The 21,379-nt window shown below is 38.5% G+C and overlaps 1 protein-coding gene across 5 annotated transcripts in view; it reads right to left on the bottom strand.

The window, feature by feature from the left end:
- The window catches only part of LOC145977922 (uncharacterized), a 65,014-nt gene that overhangs the window by 29,604 nt on the left and 14,031 nt on the right, over window positions 1–21,379 (bottom strand). For all 5 annotated transcript variants that reach the window (XM_083110243.1, XM_083110238.1, XM_083110242.1 and 2 more), the window contains exons 4-7: window positions 15,296–15,435; window positions 14,049–14,164; window positions 10,412–10,531; window positions 4,738–4,891 (exon numbers count right to left, since the gene is read on the bottom strand). In XM_083110243.1, coding sequence (XP_082966369.1) covers window positions 4,738–4,891; window positions 10,412–10,531; window positions 14,049–14,164; window positions 15,296–15,435 — 530 coding nt within the window. The remainder of the gene's footprint in view (window positions 1–4,737; window positions 4,892–10,411; window positions 10,532–14,048; window positions 14,165–15,295; window positions 15,436–21,379) is intronic.

The following is a 21,379-nucleotide window of genomic DNA, read 5'->3' as shown; positions in this document are numbered from 1 at the left end:
GTTAAGGTCCAACCTGGCGCAGTTTACCCAAACCCTCGACCGATTCTCACACCGTGCTGCGAACAGTTCGGATACTTTCAGAACGGACATACAAAAACAGAACAGACTTCTTTTTGTGTTATTTGTACGTCCAAGAAACAATCTCATGACCCAACCACAATTTCAAATTCTTCTTTTAGAGTTTCGAGAAAACTGTCGATATCTTCAATTTCATTGCCTGCAACCAATCCATCACCCACATAGATGGCTACGATCATTTTCTTTCCACTTTTCTTACAAATGTACATACTAGGATCAGCTTTGCTGCATGTAAAACCATGCTTCGACATAAAATTCACAAATTGTCTATTCAAGCAACAAGGTGCTTGCTTCAGTCCATAAAGACACACACGACCCATTACATCATCAAACCCTTCAGGTTGATACATATAGATTTCCTCATAAAGTTCACCATAAAGAAAGGCTGTTTTCACATCAAATTGAGCTAACTTCAACCCTTCACAAGCTGCAACACTCAGCACAGTTCATACATTATCAAATCGAGCCACTGGACTAAAGGTTTCATTATGATCGATTCCACTCTTCTGAAGATAACCCTTTGCTACCAGTCTTGCTTTAAATCTGTAGATACTGCCATCTGCTTTGGTCTTTACTTTTAGAACCCAACGATTATCAATAACTTTCTTATTGCTTGGAGGTTCAACAAGTATCCATGTGTGGTTCTTAGCTAAGACTGCATATCATCTTCCATTGCTAGTTTCCAGTCTGCAGCATTTTTTGACGACATGGCATCTTTATATGAGCTCGGTTCTAAGCAATCTACCTGTAACACATAACCACCTTGCCACACTAGTTTCTGTACCCTTTGACAATCTCGCAATTCATAACATGCTTCACTTCCATCAGTTACATCTCCTCAGATGCTAGTATGCAGGCTCACTCCCAGGGGTATCAGGTTCTTCCACAGTAGATTCAAACATTACTGATAGGGATGTGCCGATGCCGATTACAGATGTATGAAAATCTGCTGAAATTGATACATCGGCATCGATATCGGAATCGGCAAAAATCCGATATTTAAACCGGTACAGATTCTACTAGAGTTTTTACCTTCTAATAAGTATTATATTCTAGCTTTGTAAGATTTATTGAAAATTTGGTTATGATTCGTCATTATTGTAGAGTTTTTGTAATAAAATTATTGCAAACTCATTCAGAGGATCAACCTAACTATAAATCGGAAATAAAACAGAACATTGCTGAACCAGGATCTGATGTTGTCTTGGAAACTCAAAAATGAATATTCAAACCTGAAGCAAGTGCTGAGAAAATACTTGGGCTTACCTGCTGCATCAGTATTCAGTGATTGAGTGTTCGGTGTTGCTGAACAGATTTGCGATAAGAGAAGAAGTAGGTTACTTCCTGAAGTGCTTCCAAATCTCGTGTTTCTGAAGTTGAATCTGGCAGAACAGGAATTCATTTTGCATTTCAAAGAACTGCTTGTGTACTAATGTTTAATCTCTTGAGAATCCATGTTCTTCTTAAAGGCTCACATAACATTTTGTAGATGCAAATGTACATTCGCATCTCTTGAGAATATATATGTATATACATATGATATGCAATAGAAATGTACATAGCAAATTTATTTTTGTCATGCTGAAAATAACATCCCATTTCTGTTTAATAATCTTATGTATCGGAATTGCTTAAATATCGGCATCGGTATCGGTTCCAAAAATTATCAGCGAGTACATCGGCATCGGTAAATTTTCAGCTTTGTCACATCCCTAATTACTGATTTTCCTGGTGAAACAATTTCAAAAGACTCTTGCACTGGTAAAATAGTTTCAGTGCAAAAAACAACATCACGACTGAGCAACACTTTGTCAGTTTTCTGATTCCAGATGCGGTAACCATCTTTTTCATCACAGTAACCAATCAGAAGACCCTTAATGCTATTTTTGTCCCATTTCTGTCACTTTTGCTTTGGTACATGAACAAAACACTCTGTTCCGAACACTTTCAAATGATCTACACTTGGTAAGTCTTTTCCATACCAAAGTTCATATGGTGTCCTCTTCTCTACAGTTGTTGGCCCAGTTCTGTTCACAACATACGCTTCAGTATTCACTGCTTCAGCTCAAAGTTTCACTTGAAGACCTTTTGCATGCAACATCGAGTGACCAGATTCAACCAATGTTCTGTTCTCATGTTCTGCAGCTCCATTCTGTTCACGTGTATAACGCATGGTGGTTCCAAAATTGATTCCCTTTTCTTTCAATAAAGTCTTCACTTCTGCATTATCAAATTCCTTCCCACAGTCGGTTAGCAATTCTTTCCTGACTTCAGCTAAAAACTGTTTTAGTCTTGCAGCAACTTCCGATTTGTGTTTCAGAAAAAACACATGTCGGAATTTCGAAAAGTCATCCTTGAAACAAACAAAATACAGTGCACCAGCCAGTGGTTTTGTTTGCATTGGTCCACACACATCAGCATGGATTCTCTCACCTGGTTTTTCTACACGAGAAGCCTGCTGTCCAAAACTTTTCCAGTGTTGCTTGTCAACCACACAGCCTTCACAAAACTGATCAACAGTTTTTACATCAATTCCGTGCTGCACTAGAAACTTCCGAACATGCTGCTTGCCTTGGTGTACCAACCTTTCATGCCACAGCTGCAATGTATCGGAAGCTGACACTAAGCACACGTCAGCAAGATTTTTGGGGGGTAGTGCATGCATGTGTATTTGGTACAAAATATCTGCACAAAATAGAAAACCTCTTTTTCTAGCGGAGTTCACAGAAAACAAATTCTTACTGATATTTGGCACATACCACACATCACGAAGATGATTTTTCAGCCACCTACAATTGACCAACATTTCCACATTCACTATATCACTGCGATCTGCTAATATGATGGCTTTATTTCCCACCTGTAATTCTTTTGGTGCTGGTAATTTTTGGTACTGTAGAACGTAGTCCTTCCGGTTAGTCATATGTGCTGTGCTTCCAGTATCTGCAGTCCAAACTTCCGAAGCAGGACAGTTCGATTCAAAGCTCAAAAAGGCTCCTCCTTCTGGAACACGCTCACTTCCACTGGTTGAAGATCTATTTAACACCAACTAGCATTGCTTGGCAAAATGGCCTACCTTGTGACATTTAAAACACTTTTCCGCTTTTTCTGGACGTATCTTGTGTTTCTTCGGATCATCACTTTTCACCACAAAAGCTGTTGTGTCACTACTCTTGTTGGGAAGTCTCATTTCAATTAACCTAAGTCATTCAGTTAGCCTGTTTACAGTACGCTCTTCCACTGGAACCGACTCCAACACACTTTTGAATTCAAAATATTCACTAGGTAAGGTAGACATGATTATACTCATCAAAAGCAGTTCTCGAACCTTGGACTTCGTGAGACGTTCCATTTCATCATTCATTTCATGGGAATTTCCCTGTAGTCTGGACACGTATGTTGCAATATCTTCGGCTGCATCTTTGGATTGATTGAAGAACTGCTCTGACAATCGATCCAAAGGCTGTGCCGAACTTTGTTCATACACGGACATCAATTTGTTCCAAATTTCCTTAGACGTATCACACTTGCTGGTAAGTTCAGAATTAGCATCATTCATGCTATTCACCAATATCATTTGTGCCATAATGTCTGCCTTCTGGAACGTTTTACACTCTGCTTCGTACTTACGTCGATCTTCCGTAGTACACTCATCACCAAGTTCCTGTGGACAAGTACACGTGCCATCCACAACTTTTAGGACATCGTGGTGTAGTAACAACAGCTCTATTTGTCGTTTCCACCTTGGCCAGTTCTGCGCACCTTCCAGCTTGTCTACTGTTGTTTTGAACTACATCTTCAGCCGCAAACGAAACACACTTCTTCCGAAAGTGCAAAACTCTCGCCAGTCCAGTTAGGAAGACAAGGACACTTCCTGTTGCACTCCGAAGAACAACGGCACTTTCTGTTGCACTCCAACTAACTACCCAACTTCACGGGTGCAGTGGGAATGTATCTGGGCCCATAACCTGTTGAACCTCAGCGCAGATATTTCCGTGAGTTGATTTACAAAGAGTAACAACAAGTATTAACAGTTAATTAACACTTTATTAATGTCCAACGTAACCAACTGCAATGCGATGTACAGTGGTACACGACAACCTTCTTGGAGAGCATTCTCCACAGACTACTCACGACAGAGCAAATACAAATTGATAAGTCAATTTGACCATTTTGGGAAAGTGTGTCTTTCGTACAATGTTCAACAACACTATTTACTGCATTTGCTGAGACATTTTTGAGGAAAAATATTTATTTCTAAACATTATAATTAATTTACAGCATTTCAAATATAATGTAATATGTAGGTCTTTCAACTTTTTAATTTGACAGTGCATTGCGTATGAAATATACCTGACTGGAACACTCTCACACACTGCAAGGAAGCAAGGAAGAAATCATCTTACTCAACAGAGAAAATTTCCAGAAATGGAGGTAATCAGAAACTGAGTATCGGTGTATAAGATGCACCCTCATTTTCAAACCTATTCTTAAAGGGAAAAAGTGCACCTTGTATGCCAGCAAATACAGTGTATTAGTATGTTCTCTTGCAGAAAACTCTTGAACTTTCATATTTAGCTCCTTCCCTTCACCATGTTTGTATTCTAACTAATAAAAAAAATAATAATAAAAGAAAAGAAAAAAAAGAGAACTGCCTACCTGATCATGCTTCGCCCTGCTGTTGAGGTTGCTGTTGACACTAAACTTGTAAAAGGTACGAAGTTTGATGAGGTTGTGAATACTTCAGATGATACACTCAATGAAGACTTCGTAGTCAAGGATTTGTATTTACTGCTGGAAACTTTGGATGAACCTAATTAATAAAAAAAAATCATATTAATTCATAAGATATTTTATAACTAAAAAATACAAAATGGGCACTGAAATTGATAAACACTGACACATTTTCTCGAAGTGGGCACTCAAAAAAGCAGCTACATTTGAAATAGGCACTTGTGACTATAATAGGCAACACAGGCACTATAAAATTCATACATTCCAATCATAACTGGCCTGAAACTGTTTTTAAACGTGAAAGACTACATTTGCTGTCCATTTATGCAATATATTATTGCATGAAACATATCTCAAGAGTTGAGAGCCCACACAGTGTTTTTCATAGGTTGCACAGCAAGCTGCATCAAACTCAATTATAATAAGTAATGTTACCAATGCATGCCACTAAGAGAAAACTTGATGGAAAAGAACTAGAAGAATATATCGCCTTTTGCAACATTTAAAATTGATTGATTAATTTACTTCGCTTTTCTGCCACTTTTGGAGAACTGCGAAGTTAAGAATGAGAAAAGAACACCCACGCCCAGGATGGGATTCAAACCCAGGACTCCTGGCATCTTAGCATGCTGTAATAACCACTTTGCCACAGAGGTTGGCACATGCATATATCATTTTGTCTGAGACCATTGTCTCCATTTCCTCCATTAGTGAACTTGTTAGTCTGGTAAGCATGCAGAATGATATTGAATTTTCAATGAATATCGTCCTATGACTACACAACATATACAGGCGGGTGAACACTCAATTTAGGTGCCAAGAAGTCAAGGTTATTTACTGGTTGTTTATCTAAATATTAGAATTCTTGTCATTAGTAATTACAAATTATTACAACCATGCTTTGGTTGTAATAAACATGAAGTTGGAAAGATACTTTTGCCTGTAATTTACAATTATTTGATATGGTATATTGCTCTCACTACTAGGAACGTAGTTGTATGGCTCTAGGAAAATGGGGGCCCAGTCTAACTATCCACTGCATGGTATGATGTTCGCATGTAACTTGCTTCCTATATAGAGGCAAAATACGTGGGGATGTCATAACAGAAGAAAGCTGAAATGATTGATTGAAATTAAAATTGTGGGTGTGAAAGCACTATTGTCTTGCAATGAGTGTTTTTTGTTCAAGCGGCAAATAGTTTGCACGGATGACTCTAGATAGCGAATGGAATTGACAGTTTCTTCATTTGAACGAATTACACTTAAATAGGCAAAACAATCGGTACATGCTCAAAACCCAGCAGTACATGTATAACTGTAATTTGTGTGTGGTAATGGGCCTTTAAATAAGAATTGTGAAGTGAAAGACACAGTGAAATTGAAATTTAAGTAAACATAGTCACTATCACCATATTAAAATGCAGTTAAGTCTATCATACCAATACACAGTGATATCTGAAAATGGAATACATTATTGTTGGCTGAAACTGCCAGGATGGATATTTTACAGTAGATCAAATTCAGAGCGGCCATAACTGCACCTAGAGCTAACAATGAGAAGAATTGTTGAAGAGGAAAGTAACAACAACAGACAATAATCCCAGAAGATACATAGAGAGCAGGGTGAGAGGTGAAGTATAAGGTGAGTGGAGAGTGGTGGTTGGAGGATTGTCCCCTTAATTGTCTATACAGTAGGGAAGCAGCATTTACTGAGGATCGGTTTGGCAACAGTGTGCTTTTTCTCAAAGTTGAAGCAGAAGGATTGGCCAATTTCATCTTGATGGGAATGCAAGAAGTGTCCTTTTTCCCCTTCCTTTCCCTCAAGGGAGGTGTGATAAAAATACAACTTGTGCACCCACAAGCCATGCCTCTTACTCTGTCCTCTTGCATGGTGAATGAAACCGATGCAAAAGCAAGGAAGAAAGGAGAGAAAAGTCTTTTGGCCAACACAACAGCCTTCTGGCAAATTTTATGACATCAGCATGGCTTGGAAAACGAACAAAGTGGTAAACAGAAGTTAAAGTAAACCTAAGATCAAGGTGAATATTCTATTATTTAACATACACCTTGGCGTGGACCTGGATGGCTGAATGTATGAAGTGGGAAAATTAATAATGCATGAAGGTAAAATCTGGGTTCCACTGTAAAGACATGCAATATACTTATATACCTGTGAAATGTTTAATTTTTGTTCAATTAATTCTGGTGAACACTGTCACCATTCACATCAAAACTCATATAGTTATCTGCTTGGCAGCTTCTGGTCTGTATTGCTATGTTTGACGACAACAACGTCCCACTAATGGACTGGTCTGGGATGTTTTGGAATGCCGACTTCGTGCTAGACTACACCAATCCACATTGATACCTCTTCTCAATTCGGTGCTCCGTTAGGAATGGGCTGCCATTTCCCAGGAAACCTGAGTGTGAGTGACTGAGTGTGATACTTAGGGGTGTGCCGAAGCCGATTACAGATGTATGAAAATCGGACAAAATTGACACATCGGCATCGGTATTGGTATTGGCATCGGCAAAAATCCGATATTTAAACCGGTACAGATTATACTAGAGTTTTTACCTTCTAATAAGTTTTATATTCTAGTTTTGTAAGATTTATTGAAAATTTGGTTATGATTCGTCATTATTGTAGAGTTTTTGTAATAAAATTATTGCAAACTCATTCAGAGGATCAACCTAACTATAAATCGGAAATAAAACAGTACATTGCTGAACCAGGATCTGCTGTTGTATTGGAAATTCAAAAATGAATATTCAAACCTGAAGCAAGTGCTGAGAAAATACTTGGGCTTACCTGCTGCATCAGTATTCAGTGATTGAGTGTTCAGTGTTGCTGAACAGATTTGCGATAAGAGAAGAAGTAGGTTACTTCCTGAAGTGCTTCCAAATCTCGTGTTTCTGAAGTTGAATCTGGCAGAACAGGAATTCATTTTGCATTTCAAAGAACTGCTTGTGTACTAATGTTTAATCTCTTGAGAATCCATGTTCTTCTTAAAGGCTCACATAACATTTTGTAGATGCAAATGTACATTCGCATCTCTTGAGAATATATATGTATATACATATGATATGCAATAGAAATGTACATAGCAAATTTATTTTTGTCATGCTGAAAATAACATCCCATTTCTGTTTAATAATCTTACGTATCGGAATCGGTATCAGTTCCAAAAATTATTGGTGAGTACATTGGCATCGGTAAATTTTCAGCCTTGTCACATCCCTAGTGATACTGTATTTTGACTTTTTTTATACTCAACTTCATAATCGGAATAAAGAAAAAGATCCCTGGAACTATATTTCAAAATATATTCTGAGTTTTGTTCAGCTACAAACCTTTCCATGCTCTGAGAGGTGTAATTTGTATGCTGATATAGTGTCTCATGCTATTATTATTGATAATATTGTTATTGCTGCTAGTATAATTGCATCTCTTAATATATTTTGTTGATGCACATCCATTTCAACTAATCTGTTCTAAAGGATTCGTGTGAATTCAAAAAATGAGAAATAGACAGTGAAGGCACCTGGGAGCAGGAATGCAAGCAAGTTTCACCCACTTAATTTGTTCAACCATTGGGACGTTTACCTTAATGCTATGTTTGCCACAAGTATGTTCAGTACACAACCTCACCTCTTCTTGCTTTGCAATCTCATTCATCCCCCACACAACCTTGAACTATCTAATGGAGCAGTTTTTTATGCTAAATGAGAGAAGAGGCATTGCTGAGTGGAGAAGGGAGGACACAATTTGCATTCCTCACACCTCCGTTGATGGACAGGAAGAAAAAAAGGCACTTCTCACATCTCCCATCAGGTACGAATCCACGGAGCCTTGCCCCTTACGATCAGGGAACAAGTGCACTATTACCAAACCGACAGTCACTAAATGCTTCTTTCTCTAGGGCTTGAACACACACTAAAAGCGTGACTGCGGTATCTTTGATCAACCTCCATCCACAAAAAATCATATGGAAAATTGACTAACAGGTTTCAATCACTATTCACACTTCTTTCCCCACGGTTTTACGGAATCTTTCCTAGTAGATGGGAGAGTGGGAGAGAGATATGGAGGGGGGTAACTTATTTGTGAAAGTTTTTCCATTTTTCTTGTTTGCCATGTTGTCCATGAGGGGCGAGGAGAGTAAAAAGAATTTGCCAACCCTGGTTATCAGCTATTGGTTTAGGAACGAGTGAAAAAAAAGTCACCCATCTCCCCTCTTTAATAATCTGCAACTGCTGTGCACAGCTATGAAATAATTTCATGAAGCATAATTTTTTTAATGCAACTATCTGCATGGGACATATTGCTCATACAGCATGGAAATCAAAGCAATAATCCTTTACCCTTGATCTCTTTCTTCCTTCAACTTAGTTGGGGAATAAGCATGCTGCTGATAAATAGTGCAGGTTCTTTATCTTCAAAAAGTGCATTATCTTTTAAAATGCTCAGGGCCTTCCACTCCACCAGACGTTCCTTCCTCTTCCCTCCCCTCCTGCCAGTCTGTCTGGAGGCTGCTACTGGCGCCAGCGTTATGTCTGGCTGCTCTAAAGCAGATGCTTACCGATATCTGCTTCTGGCAGTAATGACTCATCCAACATAAAGGAGAAAAACGTCATTGTTTTGAATCTGCAGTCTTGAAAGGCTGTTTTGCTTTGACAATTACAAAATGTGAACAGGCAAAAAACAGTGAGTTACAAAACGAGCCACTTTTCGTTCTTGTTCTGCCTTCTGATTAACAAAACCTTACTTCTTATCTTGCGGTTAACACAAGAATTATCTTCTTGAAAGCTCAGAGCAGTGTAGAAAAGAAATGTGCACAGCATTTAGTATGATCACTGTTTTTCTTCAAAACCATTCACATGCTCAAAATAACACACAATGTTTGATAATTCATTTATCTGCGATTTGTTTGCATAAAAAAAGTACTACGACTTCTCTGAATTATCTTTAAATATCATGGTAATAAGACACAGCAAAACATTTCCCCCACCTACAAGCCACTGTTGACCCCCTCCCCTTTTTTAAGCTTGATTGTATTGTCTACAACAGGCTGGGAAGTGTGGCATCAGTGATTTGTTTGACAGCTTGAAAGGTATCAGTTTCCAATCTGCTTCAGGCAGATACAACTCACCAAATGCAATGCAAAGAACAAATGCAGAATTATTTAGCATGAACCAATTATTTTCCCTCCCCTGCAAAAAATCGTATAACTGAAATATAATAGTACACAACCTTAGGGTAAATGTCAGGGACCACCAGAAAAAAAAATAAAACATACTCATCACAAAACATGTAAGTGCAATTTCACAGTATCTGGGAGAAGAAGAAGGAAAAAACTCCATGACAGTCACAACTGTCCCATTCCCAAGGTTCATGCAAACCATCAAATCTGTTATATTTGATGTCATGCTCTTGTGTGCTGGAATAGAAATGAAGGGAAAGAATAATAATTTGTGGGAGAGGGGGCAGTATGTTTCAGAGATACAAGTTCTTTGTAAAAATATTTCATTGACACAAATATTTCTGTCAGCAGACACTCTGTACTAAAATAGTGCAAAATTCACACTGAAAACTTACCCGCCAACGTATTTGTTCCTAGTTCTGTTGGATCTTCAACATCCTCTGTACTGTAATTTTCAATTAGTTTCTTTATGTCTCTAATACATCTCCTCTTAGTTTCCTTTTGTTTCCAGAGTCCTGAAAAACAAAATGAAGATAAGAAATACTACAGAAATAAAATTTACAACTGCAAGTTTCAATGTAATATTCACACGATATTACATAGTGATTCTGATAACAAATTCTGTTTCAGGGCTTCTATTTCCATTTAATAACAAAGAAAATAACGCTAGCAGATACATACAAATAATTAAACTCAGAAGGGACAAACAAATTGGCACTCAAGCGGTATCTGCCAATATAGGCATCAGTGCACCAGTAAAAATGTGCAATGTAGTGCAAAATTCTGCCATTTTATTATTATTTTTTAATACAAATATGTAACTCATGCATCCTGGTTTTGCAGAGCTGCAGCAGTCTAATCGGTAGGGCATCTGACTGTCACGTGGCAGACCCAGGTTCGATTCACAGGCTGGCTGATCTAAGGTTGGAATTTTTCGGCATTGTCCCCACATAAAGTGGCTGTAGGGCACACCCAGTCCCACATAAATAGCTGTGGGCAACTCTAGGGGGGGGGTGGGGGTTAAGGTGGCCAGTGTGGTGCCAATTACATTACCTCAAAAATGACAGGGATCATAGAAATCGTATGGGGTCCTCCATCCACATCCCCCTATATATTGTCGGCTAAATACTATGCTGTCATATGTCCTTTTCCACACACTTTTTTTCAGGAGAGCTGACTGAAGTTTGACATAAGTAAATTTTGAATACAGTACAAGATTTGCACAATTTCTTTTATTATTGTTGATACTAGGTATTAAAACAAGTAAAGTGGACACAAAGTTGTTTGTGTAAATGCATCATAAAATGTCAAAAAAATGGACTTGTTAGGAAAAACTAAAATCTCCTTACCTAGTCTAAAGCTTGGATGTAAAAGGAAAAGTAAAATTTTCTCACTTACAATGCAGAAAATATTGAACCAGTTTTGAACATGACCATTTGCAATTCCTTGACTGTTTGGGATCCCAAAAAGTCTGGAAATCGTTTCCTGAAGTCAGGATCGGGACAGGAAATTTTTTCCTGATCCCAGTACAGATTTTTCAGGATCCCACATGTCCCTACCATTTTACACAAAACAGTCTAAGCCTATCCTATATTTAATTATGTATGCCTATCTCAATAGTTCTAAAGAATAGTTTTCGAGCAGTACTATCAACATGCTCTTGATATCATTATTTTTCTCCTATGATAACAAAATAGTTTCACATTTTAGCACAGTAACCTCAGGAGATGAGCATGTAACATTCTGGGAGGTATTAATACATTCTGACTGACAGACAATCTTTTTCTTCACGAACTCAGTACTAAACGAAAACTTACACATAAGACAATTTAGTAGACAGATGTGCTTCAGTTTTGTAAAAAGCACTTCATAATATTTGTATAATTTTGAAACAGCCTGAAAATCTAAGAAAACAAAGGCTATTGTACAAATATGAACCTTCTTTTCCCAGCTTCATTATCTGTGCGAAGCAGAGAAACGGAACAAGTAATCTTTCTAGGCCACCATTAGCGGAATCTACATCTTGGAGATTAGAATGTACTTGCTCTAAGTATTTCTGATGAATTTCTAAAACAGTTGAATTCATTTTGAAGAATTACTTTAGAGCAAAACTCATGACTACAGGCTAGACTTTAAATGGAAAAATTTTCCTCTAAAAAGGACAAAAAAAAGGGAAAATGATTGCCAAGAAAGGGAAAAAAAATACTGTTTATCTCTTTTTATATATGAATGGTATGTATTGTGCTTTCTTTTAAAATAACATTTTTAGTTGAGTGCAAAAATAAACAATAGTACTTTTTCATTTCCTCTTTTTTGAAGGTAAAGTACCATCCATTTCGATGAAATGTTCCTTGCAACAGCTTACCACACTCCATAGCTTGCTCCCACTTGTACCTGGCTTTGCCATTTCACTGACACTCAATACTACTGTCACTGTCACACAATTAAGTTAAACCTATTCTAAAAACTTCATAATAAAAGTCTAAATCTAGCACATAAGTAAGCTTACAGATCCCATTGTTCCAACAATTGCAACAAACACAATCCCAACACTCATGGAGGGAAGGGAAGGTAGAAGGTGCTTCTTCTTTCTTTCCTCCAAATAGACAATTGTTGCTTATTTTGTTCAGGAAAAAAACAGTCATACAAAATATTTTATATCTTGTCAATAAAGAGATCAAGGAAGATGTTTTTTTTAAAAAGGGGACAAGAAGTTATGTATGCTGAAAAACTAGTCAGTAAAGGACCAGAAAGAAAATGTTTTAAAAAAGGGGGAAATAAAAGAGAATGTGGCCTGAAAAAGGGGGGAGGGGAAGGGAAGTCTCAATCATGTAATCTTGTTGGAGGAAGATAAATGAAGGGCTCGGGTGTAAAACATGGGAAGTGACATTTTGGTAATTTTTGAGTTACAAAGTAATATGTGATATCCTTCAATTTTTGAGTGAAATTGCAATGTCAAACAATTTGCATTGGACTCAGTGAAGCCTTCTGAAATTGGTAAACATAACACGAAAACAATTTATCTACAGTATAGTTTCTAATAACCTTTTTTCTTAAGGAACTCAGAAATGACCTAAATATGTTTTACCCCCGAGCCGTCCAATTATCAACACTGTCGTTATTTATTCCATGATCAGTGTTGAAAAATCAAAAAGGACTTTCCTTTAAAATACAGTCTCTACATTGTTTTGTAGAGTGCAAGTGTCACCAAACCTTTTGGTTTTGCTCACAGATAAAACTTTGACAACAGCACTTGCAAAATGATTGGCAGATCTCCCACCCATTCCTTCATGCCAAAAAGCACAATACAGTAGATATATATCTTCTTCTTGAAAGAACAGTGTGCTGTTAGATTGTAACAATTTAGCTTCCTCTTATGATAAAAAATTGACATTGATGCTCATGAAAGGATTACAAAATTCTGAAAATCAAAAGTAACAAAGCATGTTACTCCATTAGAAGATCCTTAGGCCCTTTCATGGTCTCTATTCTTTTCTTCTCGGACCTTGTGAGATGCTTTCTAACAGCTGTAAATCTTTAAATGTTGAAGACAAGGTCTAGAAACAGAACACCATTGAAAGTCTCATATCATGTGGTACAATATCACAGCATTTGATTGGCAATGCAGATACGATAGACTAGCACTTACAGTATTTGTAGATGTGAAAATACGAGAAAAGTGCATGGGGTTCTGGAATTTACATCACTTGACATTCAGAACATGATGCAGTTACATGAACGAAACAGAACACTATAACGTCATCAACTCATTTCTGAAGAAAAGTGAATATGACAAAACAGCATTCAGCCAGTGATGTGCCTCAGTTTGTATTTCAAAGTTTAACTAAACTCGCTTGCAATCACCTAATTACATAAATTAACGATGTTAATGAACCATTTGGGCTCTTCAACGAACATTTGCAATTTTATATTACTAGATTTCATAGAACAGCAGTAGTGGTATTGGTATTTTATCAGTGTCAGGAAGAAAATCCTGTTGGTCCTAAATTTGAGTTTCTCCAGAAATCTTACCTCTGATCTCATCTTTTAGCTCTTTTATCTGGGCCTTCAAGACTTCATCCTCACCAAGTTTTGATTCAAGAACTGTAAATCTTTCTTCCAATTTATGAAAAGAGACAAGTGTGGACCTAGAAAGAAAAAAATCATGTTTCTAGCATTGTAGCTGACAAGGAAGATGAACAGAAATTATTCAGTGTAATTCAACAACAATGGGATAACTAAAACATCATGTTATATAACCCCCACCCTCCAAATGGAAAAGATAAACCACAACAGTAATTTGACAGCCACACAAGCTGCATTCTACACTTTTGTGCCTCTTTTAGCTAAGCTTTACAATAAATAGAAAATGGGTCACTAGGTACAGTGATTAGTTCAATCTCTGAAGAAAACTCTTGCAGAATACTTGGAATTCAAGGAATTGACAGATTTTTCAAGCATTTTTTAAAATGGAAGTCAACGTCAAAAATTACTATATTTGTTATAGAATGAATTAACCCTAGCAATACCAAGGTACTTTTTGTTACACAGATTACCAAGGGGGGGGGGGGGGGGGGGCTCACAGGCCCATGAATGGAATTTCAATTGAACTGCACTGATGTGTGTTTTCTGTCATTTGTACACATAAGTTAATTAATTAGACACTACTTTCATGTTTTGTTATGGATTATACATGAAAGATCAATTACATAATGGTTTTTAAGTAATTATAGAAAATCATTGTAACATTTATTACTTTTCTTCAATTACAATGTTAATACTTGGAACAATGCTTAAACTGTGCAAAATTATAGCAAAGTTATGTTTTTTTTTTCTTTTTCTACTACCCATACATTCATTATTTCAAATTGTTACTATAGTTTAGCAATTGAATATATCCTCTCATGTATTGAAATACCTTTAGAACATCATTGAGAAATATTTCCTTAGAATTACCAAGGGGTGGGCCTTTGAGGCCCATAAACAATATCAACGAAATAAAGTAACTTTTTAATTAACATTTTTGGGAAAAATTACGCGATGTCATTCTAAATATTGCAAAGAACAATTACTATTTTTTTGGAAATTTTTACATTGATGGATATACATGTAATACACAAAAAATGAATCAGTGGGCCTTGGTATTGCTAGGGTTAATATCAAAATTTTGCAAGAAAATTTGGAAAGAGTACCATTTATAGATGTCTACATTTAATAGGAATATATTACTAGATACAAATTTTTGTTACTGCCATTACAAAGGGAAACCTATACATTACCTCTTTGATCGATCTAATTTGTCCCACAATACTTGGATTCTTTTTATTAAAACACCACAATCATTATGTAGGGTACAGAAATTTTCGAACTCTTTCTTAAAAGTCGCAAAACATATGTCACATTGAGCATCCTTGTGGTCCTAAAATAAAGAAATGTGATTAATTTTCTCAGACAGTGGTAGGCATTTAACACTATACTACATATTAATTGGAACCAATTTTCATACTTTACAATATACACTGGTGAAAACAATTAAAGGGACAAATGGTATTTGTTAAAAGAAAAGAAAAATATGGAACGGCGAGAAGCAAAGAAGGGAGCAGATGATAGCTACGTGTGTTGCGCACAAACCGTGCCACGCAGTTGTCGATGACGTCGTACGGCGGTGGCGCTGTGATCGCGTGTGTGTAGAGGTAACCAGTTGCTCGGCGTGGATCGGAGCCGCAGTACGTTGTGAAACACCGTAGCATTGGGCAATCCGTGTGTTTTGAATTTCTGTGTTTACCCATCGTTAGTATGGCGAGTCGGCATCGTTTAGATGATGCCACAAGATAGAGGATAGTTGGAAGACTCAAAGAAGGCCAATCACAGGCAACCTGTTGTAGGGACCTCGGGGTTCCGAGAAATGTGGTGTCCACGCTGTGGAAACAGTTCACAGAGACACGAACAGTGGTCCGCCGACGTGGTCAAGGCCGCAAAAGGGATACAACGCCGGCTGAAGACCGTTATTTGCGACTTCTCGCCAAGAGGGATAGGTCCGCGACAGCAACACAGCTGTCTCGAAACCTGTATAATGCAACAGGGACATCAATTTCATGCATAACAGTCGACCAGAGACTGCATGAAGGTGGGTTTATGCGAGGCGCCCTGTAGTGTGCATCCCTTTGTCTGTGCAGCACAAAATGGCCCGGTTATCATGGAGCAGAGAACACCTGTATTGGACGGATAATGATTGGGGGCGCATTCTCTTCAGTGATGAGTCGCGATTCAGTCTGGACAGCGACTCAAGACGTGTTCTCATCTGGCGAGAAACGGGGAGTCGATATCGGCCCTCAAACATTGTCGAAAAGGACCACTATGGCGGAGGGGGTGTGATGGTGTGGGCGGGCATCATGGCAGACGGACCTTCATGTGTTCGATAGAGGTTCTCTGACAGGTCAGCGATACAGGGATGAGATCCTTGCACCCTACGAGCGACTTTTCCGCAGAGCATATGGACCGCAGTTCATGTTTATGGACGACAACGCCCATCCACATAGGGTGCAGTTGGTGGATGAATACCTTCAATCAGAGGATATTCAACGATTGCCGTGGCCTGCAATGTCCCCTGACAATGTCTGACCTTAATCCCATAGAACACGTATGGGACGCCCTTGGACGCTCAATTGCAACCCTCCAACCAGCTCCTACAACCATCGCTGAGCTCAAGTGTGCCTTAGTGCAAGAGTGGGTGCGGTTGCCACAGGAATTGCTAAGGACCCTCGTACACAGTATGCATCGCCGATGCCAGAGATGTATTGCTGTACGGGGCGATCATACGCCCTATTAGACATGTTTTTTTGGCCTCACTGACAAAGCGTCGGTCAGCTGCTGTGCTGGACATTTGGCATTTTTGGTTTTCATGGGTGGCGGTTGTACCCATGTTTGTTTACTCATCTATTGTTTTGTTCTGGGATGATATTGTGGCCACGTTTGGCGTTATTTCGTTGTTATCGTTTGTTTTTGCATTAAAAACCATTTGTCCCTTTAATTGTTTTCACCAGTGTAATAGCGCAGTAGCGTAAACAAAGATGGCGGTAAGTAGTGTATCTGTTGCTGTGGAACAGCAGTGTATCATGGGCGGTTATTCCATGGAATGAAGGGAATGAGTCATTCCCTTACAAAGTAGAAGTATTAACTGTTTATTTTTACAGTTTCATTAAAACTATTCTTAGGTAGTTGCATATGAACATATATATTTCTAAGGGCTGTTGTAAAAACCGTGAGACGTGTCTCCTCGTCGTGGTCCTACTAGGTAGCCAGCAGACGACCATCAGTGTCGCTCACCCTCTGCTAAGGGAAGGGAGCATTCAGCATTCTTCATAGATCTTCGGCATGGGGAACACATGACCGCCACTCATACCAGTCTCAGTTTCTTTTAGATTAAATCCGCGTAAATAAAAATATTTTGCAATATTTTTTTTCTTCGTTTACAGCGAATTTTGTGTTGTCAGTTATCCCAGTAAATTTCATGTATGTTATTTCTGGAATTTGTTTGAAACGCATAGGTTCAAAAATCATACTTAACAGTTGATCAAATCAACGTGGTTCAATTGACTCTAAGGGAATGAATCCACAGAACTCATTCCGGGTCTTGCGGCAACTAGCTAAGGTGCACGTGACAGGGTAGGTGGGTGCTAGAAACACTCTTCGTCCAGGGCTTCAGATCAAGAAGTTTTGAAGAGAAGAGGGGGGGGCTCTTTCTGGTGATAGATCAATGTCCGATTTAGACTCTACCGGGTGTAATAAAGAAAAAATGTGTTTGACATTTTTATCCAGACCAATGTGGAACAACAAGTGGTTGCGGAAGAGCATTAGAACTCTACTGTTGGTTTTGGGTCCCATTTTCAAATTAGTTCTGCTCCTAAGCCCACTTCATATGTAGACAAGCTAATCGGGGTTGGACCTACAGTTTAAAGTGGGATCTGTTGTGCCTCCACTGGGTATCGAACTCTATATCCCTTCATTACAGGCAACAACACTACCACTCTACCATCCGGCAGGACCTTTTTTCAAATGAATAGGGTTTTAGAGTTTATAGTTCAGATTTCAATGACATGAACAATTTGTCATCGACAAACTAAAATCCACGCTGAAATTCTCCTGAAACATTTGCAACTACGAGCCTGGTCATTGGTGTTTTTGAGTGTCCCTTCATCAGTTTCATCAAACCATCACTTATCATATCCTTTGCGATTAGCCAAAAGTGGCAGAAAGGCTAAGAAAAATGAACACAATCTGTCGATGAATCAACTATTATCTACTGTCATGGAATACAACTTGTGAAAACAATGAACACGCTCAGTCACTTGCATCTCTGGATGCTTAAAAGGTTGGTGCCATCCCCACCAACCCAACAACTATCTTCTGGATCCAGGAAGACAAAGACTTTTTCATTGCAATCATTGTGATGCAGGTGTATCCCAAATTGAAAAGTGTTATATGTTGCAGCATCATGATATTCCTTCAGCAAAATGGTGGAATGATTATGTACAAAAATAGAAAGTGTGCTCTTTGTGAAAGGAATATTAACTTACTTTAGATTACCCAATCGGCATCAAGATCATGTGCTTTTTGAATGCCAACAGCTGATGAGTATCTAACAAATCCTTGCATTCCTGTCTTCACAAAATTGATGCATAGAAATGGCATCACGCATCAGTAATACGTACTGAACCTGATAGAATGGCCAAGCGGCCTGCCTTTTTAGTTCACAGCCAATACCATTGATTACCCCTTCCACCCTTACTATAACTGCTATAAGAGAAAGTTATCTTTCAAGATACCATTCAAGGTGCTTTAAAGGAAACTAACTCCATGGGGGAGGTGGGCAAGCTTGACAGGGCTCCGACCAATGTTGCAAACCAATTTTTCCCAGCATATAATCTCCCCAGGATCGGGGAATTGTGGAGCCAAACTGTTACAGGACAGAGAACAGGGTTGCATATGGCGGGGAAAAAACCCTCTGAACTTCCTCTACAGTCTGGGTCAATGTTGCAAACCAATTTCTCCCAGGGTCTCAAGGGGTCCCGGGTTCGATACCCGGTGGAAGCACAAGTGGTTCGGATCCCACATGAAACTGTAGGCCCAGTCCCGATTAGCCTTAATGTGCATAAAGTGGACTTAAAACACCAACTCAACTCGAACCCGGGACCCCTTAGTTTCAAGGCAACGACATTACCACTGCGCCAACAAAGAGTACCGGAACTTAAAATCGTGAAAATAGGTAGGTTGAAATTTTATTTTTATTCTCGTATATAGGCGTACATAATATTTCACAATATGGGCCTCTTATTTATGCAAATAAAAATGAAATTCTTGAAATCCTTTCCTTACTGACAGTGTACATTTCCATGTTTTATTTATGAAGTATATATTTTTAATCACAGAGTCACATCACTTCAACCCGCCACCCCATATATATATATATAGGATAATGGCAACACGGAAACAGTTGTTAAACAGCAACAACAACTGTTTCCGTGCTGGCATTATCCATCTTTTATACCCCACACAGACACATCTTTTCACAGGCAATGGGAAAGGGCCAATATATCAGGCATGCACACCACTATACCACCTGGACTCAACCTAGCCAAATCAATAACCATTTCCCCTCTTCCCGAAACCCACCATGCAGTAAACACTGGTGAAAGTAACTTTGCTTTCCATCGGTTTTCTGTGCCTCTATGCTTCTTAACCACAATCTCTTTCTTCTCCGTTGAAAATGCAACCTGGGTCGCGAAATATCAAACTTTTTCTTTTAGTGTGGTAAGTGTTTAAGTGTCTCCTCCTTCATTTTTGTGTGTGTGTGTGTGTGTGTGTATATATATATATGTATGTGTGTGTGTGTGTGTAAAAAATAAGTAAAAAGGAAAAGGAAACACTTACTAGGCACTGGAAAAAATTCAAGCTGCATCTTAAGCTGTGGAGAATAGAAAGATGACAGAAATGGAAGGGTGAGTTCAACCACATAGTTGCCAGTTCAAGATTGAAGTTATACATGGTACAGAAAAATGTGGTTCTCTTGCCAGGCTTGTTTAAAACTATGGGTAGTATGGTGTGTTGTGGGAAAGGGATGGAGAATGTAGTGTATGTCTGATTTTATTGAGTTGGGGGGGAGTGTTATTGGGTTATGAGTACAATGTGGTTGGTAGCAATTTTCTTGTGAGTGTATCCCAAGCTGCCTCATACACTCTCATCTTCCACAGTAATTCTTGAACCCAGAAACATCTTTCCTGACAAGTCCAGAGTTGTTTTCAAACGTCCCCCTAACCTACAAAAAAAAATCCTAGTCCACCATATGCCTTCAGCCCCCATAACCACTTCCCCCTGCTCACAAATGCAACTGCACCAGATGCAAAACCTGCACCTTTCTTGTTAATTCACATAGCAAATTCACCCTCCACCCTTCCTAGATCTATATATATATATATATAAAAAGCAAGCTAGCTTTTGTTCTGAAACATCAAAACAAAAACTGTTTTCATGCTTGTAACCACAATAGACTACAAGAGAAATAATTCTACAGTGCAAGCAGTGTACACATACAAGAAAAATTCCCCCAAAAGAACCTATCACTCATCTGTATCCTCACATGCAACATCTGTGAAGGCTTCCAAATCAACTACCACTGCTCCTCCTCCCAAACTCTGGACTTGACTCATGCCATGCATACCAACTATCATGCTATCTCCTTCAATGACTGCTTCCGGGTTATCTCATGTAAGAAGACTGACTTAAATGTCTTGTATTAAAAGTCGCAAATGAGTTTGTATCAGATTATTTGAGACGAAATAATAGTTTAAGGAAGATAAATTGATGCCCTTTTAATTCTTGCAACTTAAGATATACAGCGTGTTTCAAAAAGAATATATGTATTACAAAGTATTATTTTGTCCAAACTATAGATCGCTGCGCCCCGGCTCGGCTATTAGAGAAACGAATACATAGTCTAGTTTATATAATAGCCGCTAGATGTCAGTTGTGTTCTGTTTTGCTTGGTAACCGTCAGTTGTTTGAAATGGCTACTCCGCAGCAGAAATCATTTTGTGTTCTCGAGTTTGCAAAGTGCAATTCCGTGATTACAGTGCAAAGACGTTTCAGGTTGAGGTACCAAATTGATCCTCCGAATGGGTGGAACATTCGCAGATGGTATCGACAGTTTGCAGATACAGGATGTGTATGTAAAGGAAAGAGTCCTGGCCACCCTCGTGTTCCTGAAGAAAATGTTGCAAGAATTCAAACTGCTTTCTAACGTAGCCCTTCAAAATCAACTCGTCGTGCCAATCGGGAGTTACAACTTACTACAACAACAATTTGGC

Source organism: Lepisma saccharinum, chromosome 24 (assembly GCF_977018435.1).
Source record: "Lepisma saccharinum chromosome 24, izLepSacc3.1, whole genome shotgun sequence".
Classification (NCBI taxonomy): domain Eukaryota; kingdom Metazoa; phylum Arthropoda; class Insecta; order Zygentoma; family Lepismatidae; genus Lepisma; species Lepisma saccharinum.
Note: the sequence above shows the minus strand (reverse complement) of the source record. Positions and strands in the feature narration are given on the sequence as shown.